General features: G+C 55.2%; 10 protein-coding genes across 10 annotated transcripts; 5 read left to right on the top strand and 5 right to left on the bottom strand.

Moving 5' to 3' along the window:
- The first annotated feature begins 1,776 nt into the window (after positions 1-1,776).
- Positions 1,777-3,292, top strand: BDV59DRAFT_107727 (uncharacterized protein). The gene is made up of 2 exons (XM_073686553.1): positions 1,777-1,981; positions 2,040-3,292. Exons 1-2 carry the CDS (start codon positions 1,914-1,916, stop codon positions 3,160-3,162), a joined length of 1,191 nt encoding a protein of 396 aa, XP_073551265.1. The 5' UTR covers positions 1,777-1,913; the 3' UTR covers positions 3,163-3,292.
- BDV59DRAFT_107757 (uncharacterized protein) lies at positions 3,292-4,033 on the top strand. Its single transcript, XM_073686554.1, has one exon. The coding sequence runs from the start codon at positions 3,422-3,424 to the stop codon at positions 3,929-3,931; it is 510 nt and encodes a 169-aa protein (XP_073551264.1). The 5' UTR covers positions 3,292-3,421; the 3' UTR covers positions 3,932-4,033.
- A 630-nt stretch (positions 4,034-4,663) lies between these two features.
- On the bottom strand, positions 4,664-6,537 carry BDV59DRAFT_191120 (uncharacterized protein; the record flags this gene model as incomplete). Its single annotated transcript, XM_073691850.1, has 5 exons — positions 4,664-5,171; positions 5,222-5,400; positions 5,453-5,570; positions 5,620-6,092; positions 6,169-6,537. The coding sequence occupies 5 exons, from the start codon at positions 6,535-6,537 to the stop codon at positions 4,664-4,666; spliced, it is 1,647 nt and encodes a 548-aa protein (XP_073551263.1).
- Positions 6,538-6,793: 256 nt separating this feature from the next.
- Positions 6,794-8,343, bottom strand: BDV59DRAFT_170801 (uncharacterized protein). The gene is made up of 2 exons (XM_073688478.1): positions 7,707-8,343; positions 6,794-7,654 (listed from the first exon to the last, which is right to left on the bottom strand). Exons 1-2 carry the CDS (start codon positions 7,928-7,930, stop codon positions 6,814-6,816), a joined length of 1,065 nt encoding a protein of 354 aa, XP_073551262.1. The 5' UTR covers positions 7,931-8,343; the 3' UTR covers positions 6,794-6,813.
- A 78-nt stretch (positions 8,344-8,421) lies between these two features.
- Positions 8,422-10,120, top strand: BDV59DRAFT_170798 (uncharacterized protein). The gene has a single exon (XM_073688477.1). It carries the CDS (start codon positions 8,589-8,591, stop codon positions 9,852-9,854), a length of 1,266 nt encoding a protein of 421 aa, XP_073551261.1. The 5' UTR covers positions 8,422-8,588; the 3' UTR covers positions 9,855-10,120.
- Positions 10,121-10,212: 92 nt separating this feature from the next.
- BDV59DRAFT_170797 (uncharacterized protein) lies at positions 10,213-10,532 on the top strand. Its single transcript, XM_073688476.1, has 2 exons — positions 10,213-10,359; positions 10,414-10,532. Exons 1-2 carry the CDS (start codon positions 10,236-10,238, stop codon positions 10,518-10,520), a joined length of 231 nt encoding a protein of 76 aa, XP_073551260.1. The 5' UTR covers positions 10,213-10,235; the 3' UTR covers positions 10,521-10,532.
- A 1,942-nt stretch (positions 10,533-12,474) lies between these two features.
- On the bottom strand, positions 12,475-14,310 carry BDV59DRAFT_170794 (caspase family protein). The gene is made up of 5 exons (XM_073688475.1): positions 14,091-14,310; positions 13,969-14,026; positions 13,507-13,902; positions 12,833-13,441; positions 12,475-12,763 (listed from the first exon to the last, which is right to left on the bottom strand). The coding sequence occupies exons 1-5, from the start codon at positions 14,211-14,213 to the stop codon at positions 12,738-12,740; spliced, it is 1,212 nt and encodes a 403-aa protein (XP_073551259.1). The 5' UTR covers positions 14,214-14,310; the 3' UTR covers positions 12,475-12,737.
- A 611-nt stretch (positions 14,311-14,921) lies between these two features.
- Positions 14,922-16,956, bottom strand: BDV59DRAFT_191118 (chaperonin-containing T-complex subunit CCT7; the record flags this gene model as incomplete). Its single annotated transcript, XM_073691849.1, has 6 exons — positions 14,922-15,034; positions 15,098-15,759; positions 15,819-16,191; positions 16,250-16,586; positions 16,649-16,815; positions 16,911-16,956. The coding sequence occupies 6 exons, from the start codon at positions 16,954-16,956 to the stop codon at positions 14,922-14,924; spliced, it is 1,698 nt and encodes a 565-aa protein (XP_073551258.1).
- A 268-nt stretch (positions 16,957-17,224) lies between these two features.
- BDV59DRAFT_107614 (putative histone acetyltransferase Spt10) lies at positions 17,225-19,265 on the bottom strand. Its single transcript, XM_073686551.1, has 2 exons — positions 18,517-19,265; positions 17,225-18,463 (listed from the first exon to the last, which is right to left on the bottom strand). The coding sequence occupies exons 1-2, from the start codon at positions 19,012-19,014 to the stop codon at positions 17,399-17,401; spliced, it is 1,563 nt and encodes a 520-aa protein (XP_073551257.1). The 5' UTR covers positions 19,015-19,265; the 3' UTR covers positions 17,225-17,398.
- A 240-nt stretch (positions 19,266-19,505) lies between these two features.
- BDV59DRAFT_170784 (lanthionine synthetase C family protein) lies at positions 19,506-21,503 on the top strand. Its single transcript, XM_073688474.1, has 4 exons — positions 19,506-19,930; positions 19,983-20,538; positions 20,589-20,602; positions 20,650-21,503. Exons 1-4 carry the CDS (start codon positions 19,753-19,755, stop codon positions 21,453-21,455), a joined length of 1,554 nt encoding a protein of 517 aa, XP_073551256.1. The 5' UTR covers positions 19,506-19,752; the 3' UTR covers positions 21,456-21,503.

Below are 21,503 nucleotides of genomic sequence, written 5' to 3'. Positions count from 1 at the left end.
AAGGCGACGAGTGGGTTCATGATCTATACCCCGTAAATGCACCACCAGCTGGATTAGTGCTAATAGGACGAAAGAGGGGGGTCGTCCAGTCTCTGCCCATGTGTATATCCGGAAAGCAATAAACCATTGAGTTGCCCTGATTTTTTCGTCGCAGAACAACCGAGGTTCTGGGAAGTCAATCAGGATCAGAGAACGTCGGAGGTGCCGGTGTGTACCTCATGCCATATGGGAAGCCTTCGCACGAAAGGGACAGGAACCGCCGGAGGAAACATACCCACTTGGGAAGTAGATACGAAAAGGAAACTGGTTTCCCCGAGGGATGGTTTCCCGTCGTCTTCTTCAGGACGGAGTGGCGTCGGCCGCAAGGTTATCCCAAAGGGGTAATTCGGGTCCCCTCAGTAGATAGACATGATTCAGCCTGACAGTTGAGCGTCGTCGTGCAGATCTGGAGATCTCTCCAGAGTGACCGCAGAGGCCACCCAGACCGGCGCTAAGCGAGGAACTGCCCACTCAGCGAGCAATTGCCTGTTATAGGGTGGGTAAAGAGGGGCCTGTGGCGACAACGGGCCGGCCATATCGATACAGAGGATCGTCCGTGTAGGAACCCATCCTGGTGGTTGGTAGGGAGATCCAGGGTTCTGCAATCAGCCTGGGGATACTAGTAGTCGGCATACTAGGGCAGGTAGTAGTTCTGTCCTGGGGAACATGTCGGCAGACGATCACGGCTGTGACCGACGGAGATACAGCATCAGGCACGATGTAGATTGACGAAAAATCTGCGAGAATCCACATGTAACTATCGAGGGCAACATCATAGGCTGGATGAGATAAGCCGTCCGACCCAGGGAAAGCGCATCACCCGATCGGCGATCTGCCCGCCAATGGGAGGCCGCTGTAGCCCCCGAGCTAAACCTTAACCAGACTGACGCTGGCCTGAGGCTAACGGCTTTCCCTGTCGGGGCAGACTGTGGGCTACTACACCTTCTTCCTCTCTCTCTCTCTCTCTCTCTCTCTCTTTTCTTCTCCTCTCTGGTTGACTTGGCTCGTGCATTGATCAACTATGACCTTCCCCTCTGGGTCTATCTCGACCCACCGGCGTTTTCTCGCTAGTCTCGAGCATCGCACCCACTAGTACTAGTCATGTTGCTCCCAGGAGGGATGGCTGTCCTGTTCAAGTTAACACGGTCGAAAGAGGAGAAGACGAGGGAGAGCCCCTCTTCCCATCGGACCCTGTCAATCTAAAATTCGGACAAGTTCCCCAGATACGCGAGTCTAGGCGTGCTTGACGAACCTGCAGCCCTACCCGTTCATGCTCCCCCCCTTCGCCGTCTCCGGGGCAAGATTCTGCTATCAATCTGGAAAGGAAGCCTGGAAAATAGTTCCGGCATCCAATTGATGCCGTTCTTCAAGCCGAACTGTGAGCGGTCTCGTATCGAAAGAACCTAAAGGCTCTCGCACTCTGGCTGGTAATCTTGATCCATGGCAGCGCTAGACGCTGGGTCCGGTCCAGCAGTGAGAGGACTCTGGACGGATGGGTTCCATGGGACCTCCCCCATCGAGACTTTCATCGGCCCTTGTATCGAAGACCCCAACTTCGCCATGGGTCGTTCGTCTAGACCCTCACTTCAACCTCTGTAGTGCCTTGCCTGACAGCTCTCTCCCACTGCAGAGTTCAGCGTTGGATACGATAGGTCGAGTGGATTGCCCCTCTCATCCGATCTTTCAGCGGCCTGAATTCCTACATATTTGCCTTCTGTTCCTCCTCTGGCCATCCTGGCTCGCCTCCGCGGAACATTCTCATGTCTCTTGGGTGAAGTGGAATGGGCTTCGCCGTTTACCCTTGCTGATCATCCATCCTTATCATCCCATCTACTTTACCGTGTCTATACTGTCTATATAATACCCCCTCCCAGATGGCTTCCGCGTCAGTCGACCTGGATGTCTCGCCCAATCCCCGTACTCGGGAGGAGAACCAGGAACGGTGTGTTTCATCTGCTGTCCGACTCGAGGGGAGACTCCTTTGGCTAATACCCGCGCAGAGCGTTCATTGCGGCCTCCAGACGCAAGGACCGCAGCCTGGATGCCCGGCTAGAATCCGCCAACCGAGCATCCTTGCTGCATAAGCAGCGCACGGGCAAGGCGCTCCTGATCAACCGGGAGATCGTCGAGAAGGAGGCGATGTACGAAGAAGTCGACGATCGCTATAAGGAAAAGCTCAACCGCATGATCCACATGCAGAACATCTCGATGCAGAATGACTTCCCCCACGGGCTCATCTCCTCCCTGCCCTTTCGTCCCGGGGCCCTGCAGCAACGGCGGGCCTCGAGCATGACGCCGCGGGCCTCGGTGGACGGCGGCATCCGCAAGATGAGCCTGGACCTGACCGGCCTGCGCCCCTCCGTGGTGGATGGCATGCATAGCAGCCCGATGGCCAGTCCCATGGGTATGGGGGCTCCCCAGCAGTATACCATGTCCCCCACTTTCGATGCGAGCTCCCAGGCGCCGTCGTATCCCAACGTGGTTCCCGGCTCGTCGGGTCTTCCATCCTACCTCGCCCCGGGCCAGGGCAACCACCACCAGCAGCACCACCACCCCTCCTCGACATGGGCCTCGCAGGCGATCGGTCCGCAGCACGCCGCCGCTCGGGGCTCCTGGGCCGGCTTCCAGATGCCCATGGGCGGCGACCTCACCAGCACCACCCCCATGCCGGCGCCTCCCCCCCGCCAGTTCAGGGACCGCATGGGCTCGGCGCCTGTGATCCCTGTGCATGCTGTGGCATCCGCCAGTGGGGCGCGCACCGCATCCCAGCACTCGCGGAACCGCTCTGAGCCGGGGCAAGCGCTGGGCCGGAGCGGCCTGTCGTCGACCACCTCTCCTCACGTCGACATGGTGCCCACGGAGCCCTTGCCCACGCCCGACCTCTGCCCCACGCCTAGCACGCCCACGTCGCCTACGTCGGGCGCAAAGCAGGCAGATTTCCTTAACTGGGAAAGCCTGGACAAGGACGGCGACGGACTGTCCTTCTCGCATGCGCTGTCGGATGAGGATTTCAACAACTTCAACCAGTACGCCATTAGCCTGAACCACAATAATAGCCTGGCGGATGGCGATTTCAAGATCGAAGAACTGGTGGCGTTGGATGATTTCCCCGTCAGCGCATAGCCGCCTACAGTCTTTTTTCTTTTCCCCTTCCTATTCTACGTGATTCACTTCTTTGGCATTTTTTCTTGTTACTTCGGTACGTGTATGTGATTTAATCCGCAACGGGAGTTGCGATGGGTCGGTCAAGGGCAATCAATACCCAGGGATCGTTGGGCGTTCTGGCTTTGTATGATATGAGGGGGGAAAGGAGGGGTGGGTGGATGATGGTTTCCGCAAACGGAACTCGAAGCTTTACCTAGATTACTGTGTAATATGCAATATGAGGAATATCCTGTACTCGACGAGCAAGACAAGATGTAACCCACCACCACCCACGTCAATTCCCCACCGCCGATCATTCGCACAGACCAGCAAGTTGCATGCCGCCGAAGCTTGTGTGGAACCCAGTGGGCCTCGGGGGCGCATTCTCGGCTGTGCGATTCGCATCGCATACGCCAGCGACAGGAAACGCCAAAGAGAGACCAAACTCAACCAACTCGCCCAGCGGAGATATAAACTCTTCGATGTCCGAAGCACACCATCTGCAGAAACTCAAACCCTCTCCAGTCTTACCCCAGATCATCATCGCCCGTCATCTCGCCGATCAATCGTACCAACCGTCGTCCGTGGCCGGCTACGCAAATCACCGTCATTCATCGCGGGCGAGAAAGCTAGCTTTGCCCTAATACCACCACCACCCCTCCTGCATCCACTGTTGGCTTCGCTGAGGTACCTGGTCTGTCCGCTGGTGAACTTCCCAGTACGCTCGCTCCACCACGGATGTCACTAGCTGCTAATACGTACCTCCTGCGTAGTCTGTGCTACGGCAGAGTCGATCGCTGGCTGGTACACTATTCATGGCTATGCTGGTTTCGGCAGTCCCCCCCCCACCACCACCTCCTCCTCCTCTTCTTCCTCTTCCTGCTCCATCATCGGCACTAGAGGTGTGGATTGGACTGGTCTGGCCGGCCATGAATCGTGATAGGGGTAAGTAACGTTTGCGTAGATAGTTGGCATTGGTTCAACCTATTTACTTGGTAGGTTTGGGATTTGGAATTAACTACCCTGGTATACTCCACATGTATATCCATTTAGCTCCAGACATACGTATATCCATAGTACCATCGATGGATACATGTTCTCCATGCATATGCACATGTATCTACCTCGACCTAGGTACTGGTCCATAGAGTATCCTCAGATCCTCCATACATTCCCAGAGGGAAGCTGCGAGCAAATCCCGTCCGCCCATCCCACGGTTCCCATCTTGCCACTTCCCCAGACCCCAACGGAACTATTCCTCCTACTGGCCCATCACCTGATGAGCATCCATGGCTGCAATGTTTCCGGTCCATCGGCTGCTGACGACAGAAAAGTCAAAATGTATGTGATCAGGCGGCGCAATCCGACTTACTCAGGCCTGACAAAAATCATGTACGGTGCATTGGAACTAAAGGAACTCCATGGGACAACGGCGCTATCTAGACGAATGAGAAACAGACCAAAGGAAAACGACCAAAATCTATCTGCCGAATAACTCCCGGCCAATCTCTCCGCTCCGTCGAACACTCACGCTGGAGCTGCTGCTTCTGCGTCGTCGGCTGCGGCTCTCGGCTGGGTCCGCCGGGCTCAGCCCGCTGGCCCGCGCGTGCAGATTCAAGATATCCGTCAGACTGACTACCCCGACCAGCCGACCCGACAGACGCGCCCCCGGCAGGGCAGATGCCGGGATCGACGGCGCCACCGCCGAGGATGGCCCCGGGATCGGGAGGTAGGGTTGCGGCAGATGGGATGCGGAGAAGCTGGCCGATGACGGGGACGGAGGGGGCTGTGCCTGTGCCTGTGTCTGCGTCTGCGGCTGCGGCTGCGGCTGCGGCTGCGGCTGCGGCTGCGGTTGTGACTGCGACTGCGACTGCGAGCTGCTGCTTGTTGATGTACTACTGTTTGTAGCTAGTGGAATGTGCACGCTGGAATGCGAGGGGGTCGGGGGCCCTGATGAGGAGGGAGAGAGAGGATCGGTCACCCAGAGTCTAGAAGTCTTGTCAGCAAGCTCGTGGATCTATAGCACGACATGGCCTACCGGTGCGATTTGGTAGCCACGACCTTGGCCACGGTATGTGCCAGGGTCGAGCCCGGGTTCACATGGAATACAGGAAACGAGTCCTTGCCGTCGACTAACCCGCGCGTGGACAGGATAACGGAAATGAAGTGCGTGCAGGTGTTGCGAAGAAGCGGAAGCGAGGAGGAGCGGGTGAGAAGCTAGTCAATCGGTCAGTTTTACACCCCGGGAATCCAGTCGCGGCGGTCCTACCTTCACGTCGGTTGTAGAAATATTGCCGACGACGTTGAAATGGTTGTCCACGACGGCAATCGAGGATATACCCTCGTTGTTCATGATCTGTAGCGCCTCGCAGAGCGGCTTGTCTCCGCTGCACGTCATTAGCCCGCAGCTCTGCATGCACGCATCGTCACCCTTACTTGATGGAGATCACTTCGCGCGACCCGATTCGCAGATCGCGCAGGGCCTGCGGATACAGCTGGTCGATCACGGGGAAGCTGCGGCCGTTCTCCCACAGGAACTTGACCAGACGCAGCTGGCTGAAGATGCCGACGACGGCTTCGTGGCCGTTCTGCTCACCCACCACCACCACCCGATGCACCCCGCCTCCGAAGGTCTCGACTGCCGCCATGACACTGGCCGTCGCGGGGAGCGTCGTCATCGGCTCCTTCCTCCCCAGGTCTTTCACATCCTTCAGCGGGATCGTGATGTTCTCGCGGGCCTTCCGGGCGAGTTCCTCGTACGATGCGCGAGTCTGTTCATCGGGCTGGGTCAAGCCCGCCGCAAGCAGGAGATAGGCATTCAAATCGGAGTAGTCGAAGGTGCCGACGGCCGAGGTGTGTTGTGGAGTTTCCCGAATCAGTAACACCGGGGCGCCCGAATCGATCAGGATCTACTCAAGTCACATATGATTAGTGCCCCAACTACAATGCCTCTGAGAGAGAGGACGGTGTGCAATCATTTCTCACATTGGTCGCCTCCTCAATGCCCGTGTCGATCTCCACGAATTTCAAGTCATCCGGACTGACCAGCTCCCCTATCGAAATCTCCCGCCAGTCCCTCCCGACGAAGGCGGGATTCACATGATTCGGAGCTGGAGGGTTATCAATCAGACTCTGGATGGCAGCTTGGGTGAGCGAGGGTTGTCGGCGGGCGCGGGGGGAGCCCGGGGCGGCGCGGAGGGTCTCGCTGAAGCTCTGACGGTGCTGATGGTTGGAGGAGAGTCGTAGAGACTGACTGCGCATGGAGGGAGAGCGAGAATCGGTGCTGGATCGAGGGGATGCAACGTTCGATCCGTTGGAGTTGTCTGCAACCGTTTCAACGTGGGGACGGTCCATGGTCGGAGAGGCCGGCGGGGGGCGGAAGAGAGGGAGGGGGATAGAGAGATGGAGAGCAATGACGCAGAGGGATATGATGGAGGATTGTCGAGTGGAAGAGAGAGAGACGACGAGGAGGAGGAGAAGTGAGAGAGAGAGAGGAAGTATGGATGATGGCGGTTGTTGTTGGCTGCGGGGGAAAGCGGCGGTGTGGCCAATCAGCGGGGGGGTTGTCATTCCCGCGTCATCGCCATAGTCTGCAGTATCCCACGGCAGTCTATACTCAGGATCAGTAGATCACCCCAGAAACTCCCCCAGCAATCCCCCCAGATCCTGTCTCGCTCGGTTCCTCATCACCCCCTTCTTCTTCTCCCTTCTCCCTCTCCCTCTCCGACCCTCCGACCCGTCCTTCAGCTTCTTCCGTGCCGGTTCTGCTCCCTCCCCCGCCACCCGTTGGAAGACTAGGCTCTCAATGGCATTCGTCTTGCGTTTCTGGCCCACCTGGAACTCCAACACCGGTCTATCCTGTACCTCCGATGAACTCACTGTCTTCTCATAGCAGGAATACAGCGCCGCCTGCGGCTTAGCCATCTCTGCAAGAGCCCACCCGTCCACCGTCTCTGCCCTTCGCGACACCCCCGGACATCCACATACAATGACCGTCCGCAGTGCCGGGAAATCCTTCAAATAGCGCAGCGCCGCGCTGGTAATCTCCGTTTGGTTCGTGAACCGCATCACCCGGAGATGCGCGAACGCCCCCTCCGTCTGCGCCAGCTCCGCCCACGCCCGCACAATCCGATCGCTGACCGCCGTCATCGGCGTGTCCATCTCCGCCTCTTCAGGCATTGCGACTGACGCCGGCACTGGTGCCTTGGGCGGCGTCGTCGGCGTCGCCACTTCCAACGCGACCAGGTTGCGGACCTCCGCGACACCAACCATGTCGGGCACGCGCGCGAACGACGCCGCCAGCGTCAATACCGTCCACCAGCGGAGCGCGTCGCTGCGCACCATGGACAGATACTGCGGCATGGACAGGAGGGGGCCCTCGATCGTCATCGTCCAACGTTTCTCGCACGCGGGGAATTCATCCGGATATACGGTTGCGAAGACCTTCCACATGTACAGCGTGCGCTTCCCGCTGCGTCCGTTAGGGCTGAGCGTAGGGGTGTGGAGGATGGCAGGGAGCCTACCTCTGTCCCAGACAATCCCAGAGATAACTCGCTATCCGCCACGGAACCGTCTCGAACAGAGATGCCGTCAACACGCGCTGGTCTGAGAGTACCCGCCGCATTGCGATGTGTCGGAGCGACGACGCGCCCTGTGGACTGCACTCTTCCCAGCCTGGCGGTAGGTATGGCGTCTCGTGCACCCAGGATGGTCCGTTGCGGGGGCGCGTCTTTATTACGGAGGCCATTTGAATGTATTCGTCCTGAGTGGACGTCGATTGAAAAGATGGAATCGATTGTGCGTCGTGGTTAGACGTAAAGTACTAACACTATAGTACTAGTAGTGTAGGTTGGTAAATGGTACGCAGCTGGTGAGCATTCGACTCCATCCTTTGTTGGAAAATCGAATCTCAAACTGTGTCAAGCGTTGTACTTCAGAATGATCTGCTTGTCGGTCGCCTTCATCCACTTGAGCAGGTGTCGAGCCGTGACCGCGTGCCGCCTGAAGCTTTAATGGATATTGACACGTGACCACAGAGACCATATCGGGTAATTGTACCAAGTCATCAAAAGAATACTATGCCCGAGTCAATTCATGTCAATGTTCATAGTCCTGTGGAACATCGACAAGGCTCTGCTCGGGTGCACCCTTCTCTCAGCCGTCTTCTTGGCCACATGAATAAAACTACCTCGACGATAATTCGAGCTTGTGGGGATACGCGGAACGAAAACATGTGGTGTAGGCTTTTTGGGGAGGCACAGAAAGTGGCTGAGCAACACTGCAGGTAGGCTATACATAATTACCTGAGAACCCCGTCTTTTCTTCCCTTTTTTTCCAAGACCACAAGGTCAGTTATTTCACCACGAGAATAAAATACTCCTGAGATCTTTCTCCGGCGTAAAATAATGGTGGGTCCATCATCCCAAGTCTCCTGGCAGAGTGCCTTTTGGGCACTTGTGCCACTTGCCCTGGTAACCATGCTTCAGCCTTCTGGCAGAGTCTGTAGTTTCCACCCAAGACTCAGAACATACCTCCGTGGATCGCCGTTCGTCTGTGCCGCTGATGGTCTTGCAATTCTATTTCGTTTTGCGATTTACTGGGTCAGCGGAAGATCGTCATGCCTCGCCGCCCAGATGACACTTTCCATTCGCTTCTCAGCAACGGACAATGCAGAGGACGAGCTCTCCGAAACGGTACGGGGACTTGAGAAGCTAACCATCGTTCGTTGGCTGGGATTTTTCATAGGATCCCTCTCACAAGCTCTCAAGCTTACCGCTATGCAAGGCATTCCGTGGACAAAATCATGGGGGTACTGTTATCTCACCTCGTTCGTCATCATCGAGGTTCTCAGTTTACTCGCTCCCTTCGTTGAGGACCTCCCGACAGCTGAGCTACAACCAGTTATATCCGAGGAGATACAGCGTTTACTATCCCTTGTGGAACAATGGTTGGGCTACCTTGCAATAAGTGCACATATAGCTTTTTTGGTCTGGGCAATGCCGTGCTGGGGAGAGACCTTGTGTACGGTGGAGAAAGAAACCTCAAGACCTTTTCAAGCGCTCAGTCTCATGGCGTTTTCATTCAGTGTTTTGGGTGCCTACACTGTACCCAAAATGTGGTTACATACGCGTATGGAGCTCTCCGGCACTGGTCTTTTGCCCTCTCCAGGATATCCAGTGTTGCTCATGATCCTCCCGCCAGATTTGGCTGCCGTGAAAAGCATGTTGCACGAGAAGCTAGCGATAATGCTACCAAGTCACCCTGTCTTGGTTCGACCTATAGTCTATACCGCCTTGGTGATGACAATTATATCCTGGGGATCTTGCTTTTTGGTCTTAGGGTCGTTCTTTGTCCTTCCATTCATAACAGGAACGACAGACGCATATCTCGTAACTGTCTTCTGGTTGTTTAAACTGATATTCTTCATCCTATCAGTGGGAGTAGGCGGGTTTATGTGTACGTTCGGATTGTCTAGGTTCCCGGTGCTGCGAAGACAATTGTTTTTCCTTCCTCCTATGCAATCTGATATCTATATCCCTCAACCCGAACTACAAGCTTGGGGAAATATTGTGCTACTTTTCTCCACTCTAATACTTACCTCTCTCTGGTATGCCTGGCAGTATGATCCTAGGGGAACAGTCAAGCCCAGCTGGACAGAGTGGCTTGGTTGAAGGGATAATATTTTTCATATATCAACGCATCTCAAATGCTATCCTGATAACATAAACAGGGATGTACTAGAAACTTGGTGGCTTTAGACACTCTACGAGATAGACACAACCAGATTTCAAGACAATCCGGCGCTGTACGAGCGTGCTTATAACGCTGCCTGGAGACACCATATGCTCATAATGCAGTATTTCAACGTGACAACCAACGGATCAGAAGGGCGGACACCCTTCGCGTACCTCAACTCCAATGCCGAAAAAACATTCCCACTCGGTAGCACATCGAACCTCTACGTCAAGCCTATGACCATTCAGACGGACTCTATGTATGGTAGTTTCCTCGATCTCGATTACCCGGATAGTTTCAAGTCATTGAATACCTCAATGACCCGCAGACAGGCCCCGAACCCGTTTAATCTCACGAGGCTCAATGCCAACGCAATCGCCAAGGAGTCATGCCATTATCCTTCATATCCGACACTTTTGGCCAGGCAAGCATGCCGGGAAACTTGTTCTACATGGTCAAGTTATCGCGAGAGGACCACGGATGGGGTATACTCACGCCGCCAGAGCTATTTACAGTCGTCTGGACATATTGAATGCTCAATAAAGTCACAATCAATCAGAGGATTTCACGTAGACAATCGGGTGCGCCGTACCGGCATCTAACCACTAGTGTGTTGGAACACCATCACTTCATCCTAAACAGGATTGGGAGTCAGGGCAGCGTTTCCCTGATAAGATGGTTTGCTTCAAGTGATCGCACTCTCGCCGATTTTGTGACCAGCTGGCCCTTCACTCATAGTACTGCCCTTCGCGCTATCTCGCCACGAAGAGAAACAGATAAGTGTCCCTCAGCCTCGCATGGCGTTCGTCGAATACAAGGCTGTCAAAATGCATCAACCCCGCATCGCCCCTCCCTTTGTTGTTGTCTGATAGATTGCGGCTCCAAAGACCGATTCTGATTTAATTCTCCTTCCCCTATCTTATTAGTTTCTGGGAGTAGTTCTGACTTATACAGCCTGCATCGTCCTCTCCCGAGTCCTTAAGCGGTATGAATTGGTACAAACCCCCCACTGATCTCGCGTAGACTGATTTTATACACTAACGACCATGGTGAATGAAGCCCAGTATGGAAATCCTTGGTGCTGTTTCTGCTGGGGTGACCCTATTCAGCGAGCTGGAGGCGTGCGGCAGAAACCTGCGCAGGTTCTATCGGGACGTTCGATATGCTGAAAGAGAGCTTTTGACTATAAGAAACGAGGTGTCAACATGTCGAGATTTTGCAAGTGTCTTTGATGCAGTGGCTTCTTCGATTAAAGGGCGCGCTGCCCAGATGTGCCGTGCATCTGGGTTAGATCAAAAGATTAAGGCGCAAGCGAGAATGGCCCACGAACAGATCCGGGAAATTCCACATCGACTTGAACCCTTGCGAACAAAAAGTCAAGCCTCGACTTTCGAAAAGTGGAGGGCAAGGATCCGATGGCACTACTCCAAAGATGACATACAGCTTCCTATGGCGACTCTAAATAGTGTCAAGGCGAGCCTTACCTTATACACCTCGATCTTGACGCTCGATATGAAGATCTCCGAGGTACGCCAGATTCTGGAATCCGAGACTCACGAAAGGCATTCCTGCATCAGACTAATGTGAGTGACTTCCGGGCTTCTTGTCTCGTGCTGTCCTGGCCACGGAGCTACTTACACACGCAAAATAGCAGAGACTTGCAACACGAGGTCCGCCGAAGGGAAGCTAGACTACAGCGATCGATAACAGAACTTCAAAAGCAGTTGGACCAAAGAAGCCATAACTATCAAGGCTCCTGTCTCACCAACCTCGAAAGAATAAGTGATACTTTCCGGGAGGCAAGAAAAGTGCCAATCTCAGACGCGGACGAATTGATTCGTGAAATATCACTTCCCCAAGCCTCGACGGTCCCAAAAGCAACAACGAGCTCATCTTCGAGAAGACGATACGATACTCCCCCCGTTCAGCTAAGCTCTCCATCGTCATCCGGAGCGGGAAAGAGTGGCCAACCGTGCTCTCCTAGGCGTGAGCACCAAGAAAACGAGAGTCTTCCTCCTACCCACCGCAACGCCACCTGTTCTGGAACGTCCATCCTGGAGACGGTGGGCAATCCCCATTCCAGACCCGTTATCCCATTGGCCAGGAGTGAGAATGACAGTACACAACTTAACGTTTACCACGATTATGGGGATGGAATCCGAGAACTTTACACACGAGACCTTCGAACGGCCGAAGTCGATGACCAAGGTGAACTATGTGAACTATATTCGACGTCGGCCAATTCTGTTAAGCCAAAAATATGGAAACCTCTGGCCCCTTTCGACAATGAAGACAAAACACTACTCAAGAGGAGAAGGAGAGGGGATAAGGGCATGGGCTAGGGATAGGACTCTGGTTATATGCCTACCTAAGACTGTTCCTCACTTGTAGTCCTTGTACGTTTACGTAGCCCAGAAAGCTTTAGGAGTGTTATCGGATGAAGCACCCAATCCTATCACGAGCTCGTATCTTTATTTGACTCCGAGACTACGACTGACAGCTTAAGCATGGACGCAGTAGCAATATCAAAGTTGGCCATGGCGAAGTGAATGTAGCCTAAGTTCGAACATGTTATATACCTCTCTGCCCTATCAGTACCTACAGGAACACGCTAGATTCCTGATATCATAAGTCTGTAAACTGGCCCCAAGTGCCAACAGTCCGACTCGAAGAATAATTGATAGGAATATTTTCAGAGAAAAACCAATAATGATAGATAAGAACAAAAGCACCTTTTTCGTAAAACAAAACCCAAGACACACCCATCCGGAAGCAAAGACCATCCCGAAGTATCCGAAACCGAAAAGAAAGATTACTATTTACATGACATAGAGTAGGTTCACATCTAGTTCCCTGTTAGAGAGGGTTGATTCTTTTTTTCCGGGGCATCATGCGATCCTCTCTGGGGACTTACCCAGTGGGTGACTGGCGCTTAGCTGTGGTTTCTGTGAGTAGCGGGTCGCCAGCTCGTCGCGGATACTGTTCAGCAGCTGCACGTAGCTCTGCTGCGGGTTCTTGCGGAGGGCGCTGATGAAGGCCCACGACATGGCGCCGGTGGCCTGGCCGGAGATGGAGGCGTCGGCGCTGGTCTGGCTGTCCTTGCTGCCGGACCACATGATCACGTCGGCCGGGCTGGTCTTGGTCTGCTTGGAGCGCTGGTAGGCCTCGTCGCCCTTGGTCGCCTTCTTGAGGAAGCCCACCGCCGTCGACATCATGCCGCCCATGTCGCCGCGCGCGTACGCCGACACCACGCCCAGCAGGCCCTGGCCGGCCTCCTTGGCCAGGTTGGGCTCCTTGAGGATGCCCTGCGTCGAGTAGATGTACGGCAGGTCCAGCGCGGACCCGGAGTGACACGAGTCGAAGATGGCGGTGAGTCGCGTGCCGGGTCTCAGCGGGTTGACCATGATGCGGTGCATCTCGTCGTCGACGATGTGGCCGGCGACGCGGAAGTCGACCGGGTAGATGACCTCGTCGTAGCCGTCGTCCTCGTCGCCGTCGAGATCGGGCGTCTGGCCGCCGTGACCTGCGAGAGTGGCGGTAGGATTAGATTCCGTCGTCACGCGGAGGACGAACGGGTAAAAGACTCACCGGAGTAGTGGAAGAACAGAGAGTCGTTGGGCTGGGCGTCCTTGACCAACCAGTGCATGGCGCGCAGGATGTTGGCCTTGGTGGGTTGGCTCATGGGGTTCTGTTGGTCATCGGTGAGGAGGACCATGTCTTCGCGCGCATAGCCGAAAGCCTGATTCAGGTAGGTGGACATGTTCTTGACGTCGTTGATACACCCGCGCAGCTGACCTTTCTGACCGAAGTAGTTGATGCCGATCAACAGCGCCTTTCTCTTGCCGGTGCAACGCGAGTACTGGAAGCTATAGCCTTGGGGAGCGCCATGGCCGAAGGCGACGGGGTCCGTCGGGGGACGCGCGGGGCCGTGGCCACCATGGCCGCCTTGGTAGGAGTTGTGCGGTTGGTAGGGAGCCGGAGGGCCTGCGATGGGCCGATGGTCAGTATTCGTGCGTGTCTGGACCCGCGACAGGACAAGATGGGACATACTCTGTTGGTACATATGGCCCCCACTCGGCGGAGGGCCGTAACCGGAGGGACGTTGTTGCTAAAGTTCCGAATCAGGATCACCGCATCACATGGAGGGGGAGGGGGGTTCAGACAGCACATACCGGGTATGCGGGAGGCGGTTGGGCATAGGGCTGGGGAGAAGGTTGACCGTAGTAAGGCTGTTGTTGACGGTAGGCCTGGCCGGGATAACCGCCGCCGTAGGACTGAGGGTGATGGTGATGCATTTGGGGTTGCCTGGGAGTCAGCGAAGATGAGTGAGGATTGCGACAAGTAAGGGGGGGAGACGGAGAAGAGGAGAGGGAAAAGAAGGAGAGTCAGCTTACTGGTAGGGCTGAGGCGGCGGATAGTTATTGTATTGCGGGGAGTAACCGGGCGGACCGGAATAGGGGGGATAGTAGGACATGCCGGGTGGCGGCAGAACAAGACGGGGGTGAAGGTGAGACTGAGCTGAGAGCGTAAGCTGAGTGGCAGCAGAGAGTAGAGGGAGCGAAAGAGAAGACGAAGAACGAGGCAGCCTGGAGGAGAGAGTGGAGTGGAGGAAGGCAGTCGCGGTCCGCAGTACGGCGCAGGAGGAGTCCGAGTAGCCTCGGAACGGATTATCTCCCGGATGTCAGGAAGAGTCTCGATCCCTTCGTTCTGCTCAAGAGATACGATGATGGTTCTGTATTCTACTCCCGTCTCGTCGTTTTTAGATTCGATCTTCTGTTTCCATACTCGGTACAGACGGGGATCTCCGTGGACAGAATACTGTCGGCGACTGCGGAACGCCGCTGATTGGTCCGATCCGGCCACATTCTTACTACCGTATACTAAGTCCAAGGCAGCGCTCGATAGGGACCAGGTGGGCGGAAGGTATACGAGTAGAATGAACATTATATGAACATTATCTAAAGAATCACACCTCATCTCTGCTCGATCGCATTCTCCGTCCCTTACCGTCCCCGGCGGGGCATACCACGGCCTCGTCCGCCGCCAAGGGCCCGCTGCGCGGCTCCCGGGGGAAGTCCACGCGTCGGCGCCTGAGGCTGGGCGGATTCTTCGTTCTCTAAAGAAACAGTCAGCAAAGGTCCTCACAGGATACCGGATATAGAAAGAACGTAGCACGTACTGATGGTCTCGTCCACGCTGAGAATCAAGCAGGCCGCTTCCACCGCCGCCTGGATCGCGTTCACCTTCACCAAACTGGGCTCCCACACAAACGCCTCCATGTTGTCGCGGACTCCTTCGTGATCAAAGTCCACTCCGGCCCACACATTGCCCTTGCGGTGCTCCACACGCAGTCGGTTGAGGATATCAGTCGCATCGAATCCGGCGTTGTCGCACAGCTGCCGGGGGATCACCTCCAGCGCCTTCGCAAACGCCTTCACCACCGCTTGCTGCTTGTGCGGCACGTTGCGGTCCGCATATCCGTGCAGGTAGCTGGACAGTTCCATCTCGGTGGCACCACCGCCCGCCACGATGGTCGTGTTCCGCAGCGCCCGCTTCACAATCATGATGGCATCGTGCAGACTCCGCTCCACCTCCGCGATGAACTGCTCCGCGCCACCACGGAGCACCAACGTACACGTCTTGGCCGCCGGGCACTCCGAGAACAGGTTGTACCGCTCGCCACCGATCTGGCGCTCCTCAAACGATCCGCAGGTACCCAGGTGACGGTCCTGGATGTCGCTGCAGGTCGACTGCGTGGCCGCACCGGTCGCCTGGCACACGCGCTCCATATCCTCCGATGCCACACGTCCCGCACAGAAGATGTCACGGTCCGCGAAGTACCTACAGGGGTTAGTGTCCATTGCATCCAAACGGTCCCAAACGGGAAGAGAAAAACGTACTGGGTAGCCAAGTCACCGATGGGCAACTTGCTCAGCACAACCTTAGCACCGGTCTTGTAGATCGCCTCGAGCTTGTTGTAGATGATCTGCCATTCGGCGTCGACAATGGCCTGGTACTCGGAGACCTGCTCAACCCGGACCTCCGCATTATCCTTCTCGCTCTTCAATTCCAACTCCACATTCAGGCACACAATCTTGGGGTCCTTGAAGAACTTGGGCTGCTGTTCGAAACCGGCGTAGGAGAAGGTTTTCTTGAAGGCCACACCGTTGACGAAGAGCGAATCCTGCAGACCACCACCAGTGACCTTCTTCACTCCGATCAATTTCTCGTTCAGGTCATCCTGGTTAAGGGACAGCACAGCATCGACGACCACTACAAGGGGACGGGGTCAGTATCAGGTCGGCACCCCAAAGCGAAAAGAAACCCTTACTCTTGGTGAAAAAGTCCGCGTTCCGCTTGATCAGCTTGCTGTTCATGGCTGTTCCAGCCAACCGTCGTAGCGTCTCGACCTTCTTCTCCTCGCTGCCCGCCGTCTGGATCATATCCACCGCGATTTCCTTCACCTTGTTCACGGCCATGGCGCTCGCTCTCCGGAGACCCTTGATGATCGTCTGCGAACTGACGCCCTGCTCGACCAACTCGCGGACCTCCTTGAGGATCTCACCAGCCAGCACGACAACCGACGTTGTTCCATCGCCCACCTCGGCGTCTTGGGACCGCGCAATATCGGTCAGAATGCGGGCGGCGGGGTGCACGATATCGAGGAGCTAGACAAATCAATCGACCATTAGACGTCACTCAATGGAAAAAGCTATCGATTGGAACGCACCTTCATCACTGTCGCACCATCGTTCGTGATGGTCTGTCGGCCGTTGTTGTCCACCAGCAACAGATCCCCTCCATACGGACCGAGCGTGCTCTTGATCGTGGATTGCACCGCAACACAGGCATTGATGTTGGAGATAATCTGTCCCTTTCCCTGCGAGGCATCCGTGCCTATTTTCCACCCCAATCAGTCAGCCAGAGTGGTCTTCCCACAGACACAACGGAGAAGGAGGGGGGAGAATGAGGAATGCGGGCGGGAGACGGACCCTCTTTCAGGACAATAATGGTGGGCGTCTGGCCAGCGAAGGCCATGATGGACGGGGACGGTTCGAGGAAATGAAAGAAACAAGAGAGAAGAGAAAGAAAAGGGTGGATGGAGGAGAGAGGGTGATGGGGGGAGAAGACAGCAGTCACGGAGGGGGTCAATAATCGAATGAGCTCGACGCCAAAATTTCCCCGTCCGAGCTGAGGCGGTGACCAATCAGTCCGTGTGCCGCAACCCTACCACACTACTTACTCAATTACTAGTGTTGGCCCCATATTGCGTACGTTGTATTCACAGAAACAAAATATCATTGAGGTTTAATTCATCCCAGTGGTTTGTGCTCTCACTTTGCGTTCTATTATGCCCATTATAATACACCCGTCCTCCCATGTGTAAATGTATCAACCCGAAAGTTCCAACGCCGGTATCATGCTGCTGTAGAAACAAAGCAAAGAATAGAAATCCCCGAAAGAAGACCATCACTGGTCGTCATGTGAAGTCCAAATCATCGTCCGGCTGGCCAACATACTGATACTTGGCTAACAATTGGTCGTGATGCACATCGCTGGGCTGTGAATGGACCAACCCCAGGGCCTCTTGGTGGAGGGCTGCTGCATCAGGGTCGGATGGATCGTCAACCATCATGTGATATTCGTGCGCGTGGTTTCGTACATCCTCATCAAACCCCGTACTCGGTAATCCATGACCGGCGTGGGCATATGGATCAGGCATTTCATCGTGACCCTGGTGGAACCGGGAGAGTTGTTGGTGGATTTCCGCCTGCATCTGGGGGTCAAGCGGCATGGCCGCGTAGTCGGTAATCGCATCAACCGCCCCCTGCACCACTGAGGGGTGTGGCGTGGCAAACGGATTCTGGGAATGGTGCGGATCCAGGGCGGTATGGTCCATGAGCGAGTTCGCCCCCATCGGGTCATTCTGCGACATGCTAGGTTTGTCGCTCCGGCTGGACATCTCGTCGTTGTCGGGTTCGCCATCCGCGGGGAAGACGCCATTCATGACGGGGGCCTTGAGAGTCTCCTTGCATTGGGGGCAATCTCGGATGACCCGACTGACGGTTTCCTTAATCCGTACCCAATGGTATTTGACCGCGATGGCGGCAGTGGTCTTGTTGATGCCGGCATGTTGTTGCTCGTGCAGCTCTTTCGCAATATCATACTGCTGCTGGGGGTCCGACACAACCTCCTTGTCCTTCAACATCAACTTCTCCGTCTCCCCATCGTCTCCGCCGATGAGCTTGTAGTGCGTCGCGGCGCTGCGGAGTCGACTCTTCTCGGCCCGGTCAGCGCCCCGGGGGTACTTGGAGTGCTTAAGATAGTAGCGGATCTTGTCAAATCGATCCTGCGTCGCGGAGTCTTCGCCATCGGGTCCGAGATCCCGACCATAGATGATTGCATCGACATACTGGCCGGGATTGGATATGAGACGACCACCACCCGGCACTCTGCCTATACGCTTGAAACCGAGAGAATCCCAGAGGCGACATGAGGCGACGTTGCTCTCATACACGAGGTTGAACACGGCGTAGGTATACCCCTGGCAAGAATTAGCCTCATGCAAGCCGAGGGACGGACGCTTGACAGACTCACCAATTTTGGAGCCCATTCCAGATACCCCTCACCCATCAAGCGACCTACACCACGATTTCGCGCGGCGTCCGTGACCAGGAACATGCCGTTGCAAACATGGCTACTGCGCCCCGGGTAGTTGGGTCGGACGTTGAAGCTCCCCAGGCAGATTTTGGCCCAATTGGCACCCGCGCGGTCGAGGCCATGCATCTCGCGGGCGCTCTTGATATCGCCCAGAATCATGATGGCGCTGAACCCGGAGAACCAGTACTGGCTGAACTGCGCGAATGGGATCGGGTCAATCATGGCGTAGGTATCCCCCTTTTCGATTTCCTTGTTCAACTGCTCCGAGAGGTAGCCCTGGAGGGACCGCGGCACATTGTCATGGGAGACGAAGGGGATCAACGTGGCGACAGTGACGCGGTCCCGGAGAGTGACCTGGCGCGGATAGATCTCCGGCGGCAGATCATTCTCGGTGGGGGCCAGCGACGAGGCTAAATCGCCATGAACAGCAGGCATGATTGAGGAAGCCCTAGGACTTGAGAGGGCCGGTCAAGGCCGATCACGAGACTGTTTGCCTGATTAGTTCCATTTGTAGATCGTTCAGGACAGCGACGATGTATGGTGCTCGACAGCATTAGAGACAACTGACACACGGCCAAATGCTACAACAGAGGGAAGAAGTGACTACAGAAGTACAAGGACAAGTAGGAAGAACAGGAAGCAGGATGAATTGGAAGTATAGCTGGTAAACCAATGGATAAACTTACTGTATAGATCGAACCGACGTGTATTCTCGAGTCCGGAATGGAGTGAACGCAGTGGAAGAAATCCTCGTCCCGCGAGTTTGCTTTGGGAAAGGGGTGATGACTCAGCCGGGCGGGCTCAACAATCTTCCGCTTATGCATCAATTAGTCATTCTTGTCTACATCCCTGCTTTATGCATCTTAGACGAAGTATATATCTTACCACCACTATCGTTCCTATTCCCAAGTATCTACCATCCACTACTCTCAACAAGCCTCTCCTCGCCCTTGTGTCAATGGTCTATCCGATCAGCCCACATCTTGGATAACTTCTCCATCCTATTAACTTCCGATCCATCCCGGTGGTAACTCAATTCTCTCCGTCCCACCGGACCATCTGCACGATGATGCATGACCGAGACAGAAGCAAAAACACCTCCGACCACATTCATAAAACCCCATTGTCCATGTTTGTCCTGCCCTACCCCGCAGTCGTCGCTTTTCTCGCGCCATGTCTCATCCCCAGTACTACCAAAACAATCTCACGACGATCCCCATCGATCCAGACCACCTTCGGTCCGCTCTCAAGGATCTAAGGGTCGCCGTGCATCGCGGCGCTGATCTTGTCCAGCATGGGGTCCCTCCTCCGTCTGAATGGGGCATTACTGGTGTGTACGTAGGCGTTCCAGGTACGTAGGACAATCGTGACAAATAATCGGGGTCAACGCTCTTATTCTCCAGGCGTGGCCTTGGCCTTTCTCCGTCTCGCTCGTCAAGCTGATGCTTTGACCGATGAGGACATCACCATCTCGCTTGACTTTCACCAACTGGCCGGCGAACGCATTCTACCTCGGGGTCCTGATGTGCCGGTGCGGGCTGATCGACTCTCACCGAGCGGTTCCCCAACTCCATTAGCTGGTGCAGTGCCGCGTATCTTCGATGCCATCGCGACAGGAAGTGCCATCGCAACAGACGATGTCCATGTTCTTCAGCACGCGGTTGAAACTGCCCTGAAAACTGGAAATATGGTTCTCCATCATGACCGGCTTATGGGAGCTGATGATGCTCTCTATGGCCGGGCCGGTCTACTGTGGACGCTCTTGAATCTTCGCGCGCATGAGACTGATGAGAAAACGTCGGTATCCCTAAAGCCAATCTTTGAACCCATCCCTCTCCTAATAGACAAGATTGTCGACGCTGGCCGTAAAGGTCACCGTAGCTATATCCAGAAACATGGGACACAGAATGCACTGCCTCTAATGTGGCCTTGGCATGAGGCGCATTATGGTCTTGGAGCGTACGTTGCCCTTCATCCTTACCGTGAGTTATATACTAACTAAAAATCAGTGTTCACGGAATGAGTACGTATATCCAAACCATCTTAACTTCCCAACGTTAACCATTATAGGCGGCATCTTGGCCGTTCTCCTCGCATGCAGACCCGAGGAGCTCAACGATGGTTCCTCACGCAATTACCTGCCTTGGATTGCAGAGACCATTACTGTGCTTTCGCAAATTTGCATTAAGAACAACGGTCACCTCCCCACAACGATCCCGCCTCGCCATTCATCTTCGCATCGAGAATCTCCTCTGGTTCAAATCTGCCATGGGAGCCCTGGCATTCTCCTACTGTTAGCCTGTGCTATGCGTAACACTGCATTTATCACCGACTACTGGGCGCCGGAATGGGACGAAGCTCTTCGCCTCGCCGGCGATCGAACCTGGGAGGAGGGCATTCTCCCAAAGGGCGGCGGTCTCTGTCACGGTATAAACGGTAACGCCTGGCCGTTGCTGTACGCGCATGATGCTCTCGAGTATAATGCAGAAGCCATTGAAATAGGACGACAAAACTACCTGAAACATGCGGGCACATCCAAGATTCAAGGCAGGACGGTCGATCTCACCAGCGACCGGTTCTTGTCCCGAGCGCTCGCCATGATGTTGCATGGACGCGAGACCCCCCCTTACAAAGACTCCACCGATGTTTATCGGCTAGCTGACCGACCCTTCTCCCTGACGGAAGGCTTATCCGGCACGGTCTGCGCATGGGCAGAGACCTGCGTCGTGATCCAGGCGAGACTACGCAAAATGGAACTAGAACAGCAAGGTCTAGGCGCTGAAGCATTGCGGAACGATCCCATCTTCCAAGAGATGGAGGATCTCAAGTTAGGATTCCCGACCATAGCGTATTACAGGCCAAGTGGACATTTCTGAACTTTTGATGACAGTGATTTACACTCTACGGGTGCGGTAGTTGCTAGT

This window comes from Aspergillus ambiguus (assembly GCF_047715705.1).
Source record: "Aspergillus ambiguus strain CBS 117.58 unplaced genomic scaffold BDV59scaffold_4, whole genome shotgun sequence".
NCBI lineage: Eukaryota > Fungi > Ascomycota > Eurotiomycetes > Eurotiales > Aspergillaceae > Aspergillus > Aspergillus ambiguus.
This window is presented reverse-complemented; position numbering and strand designations above follow the sequence as displayed.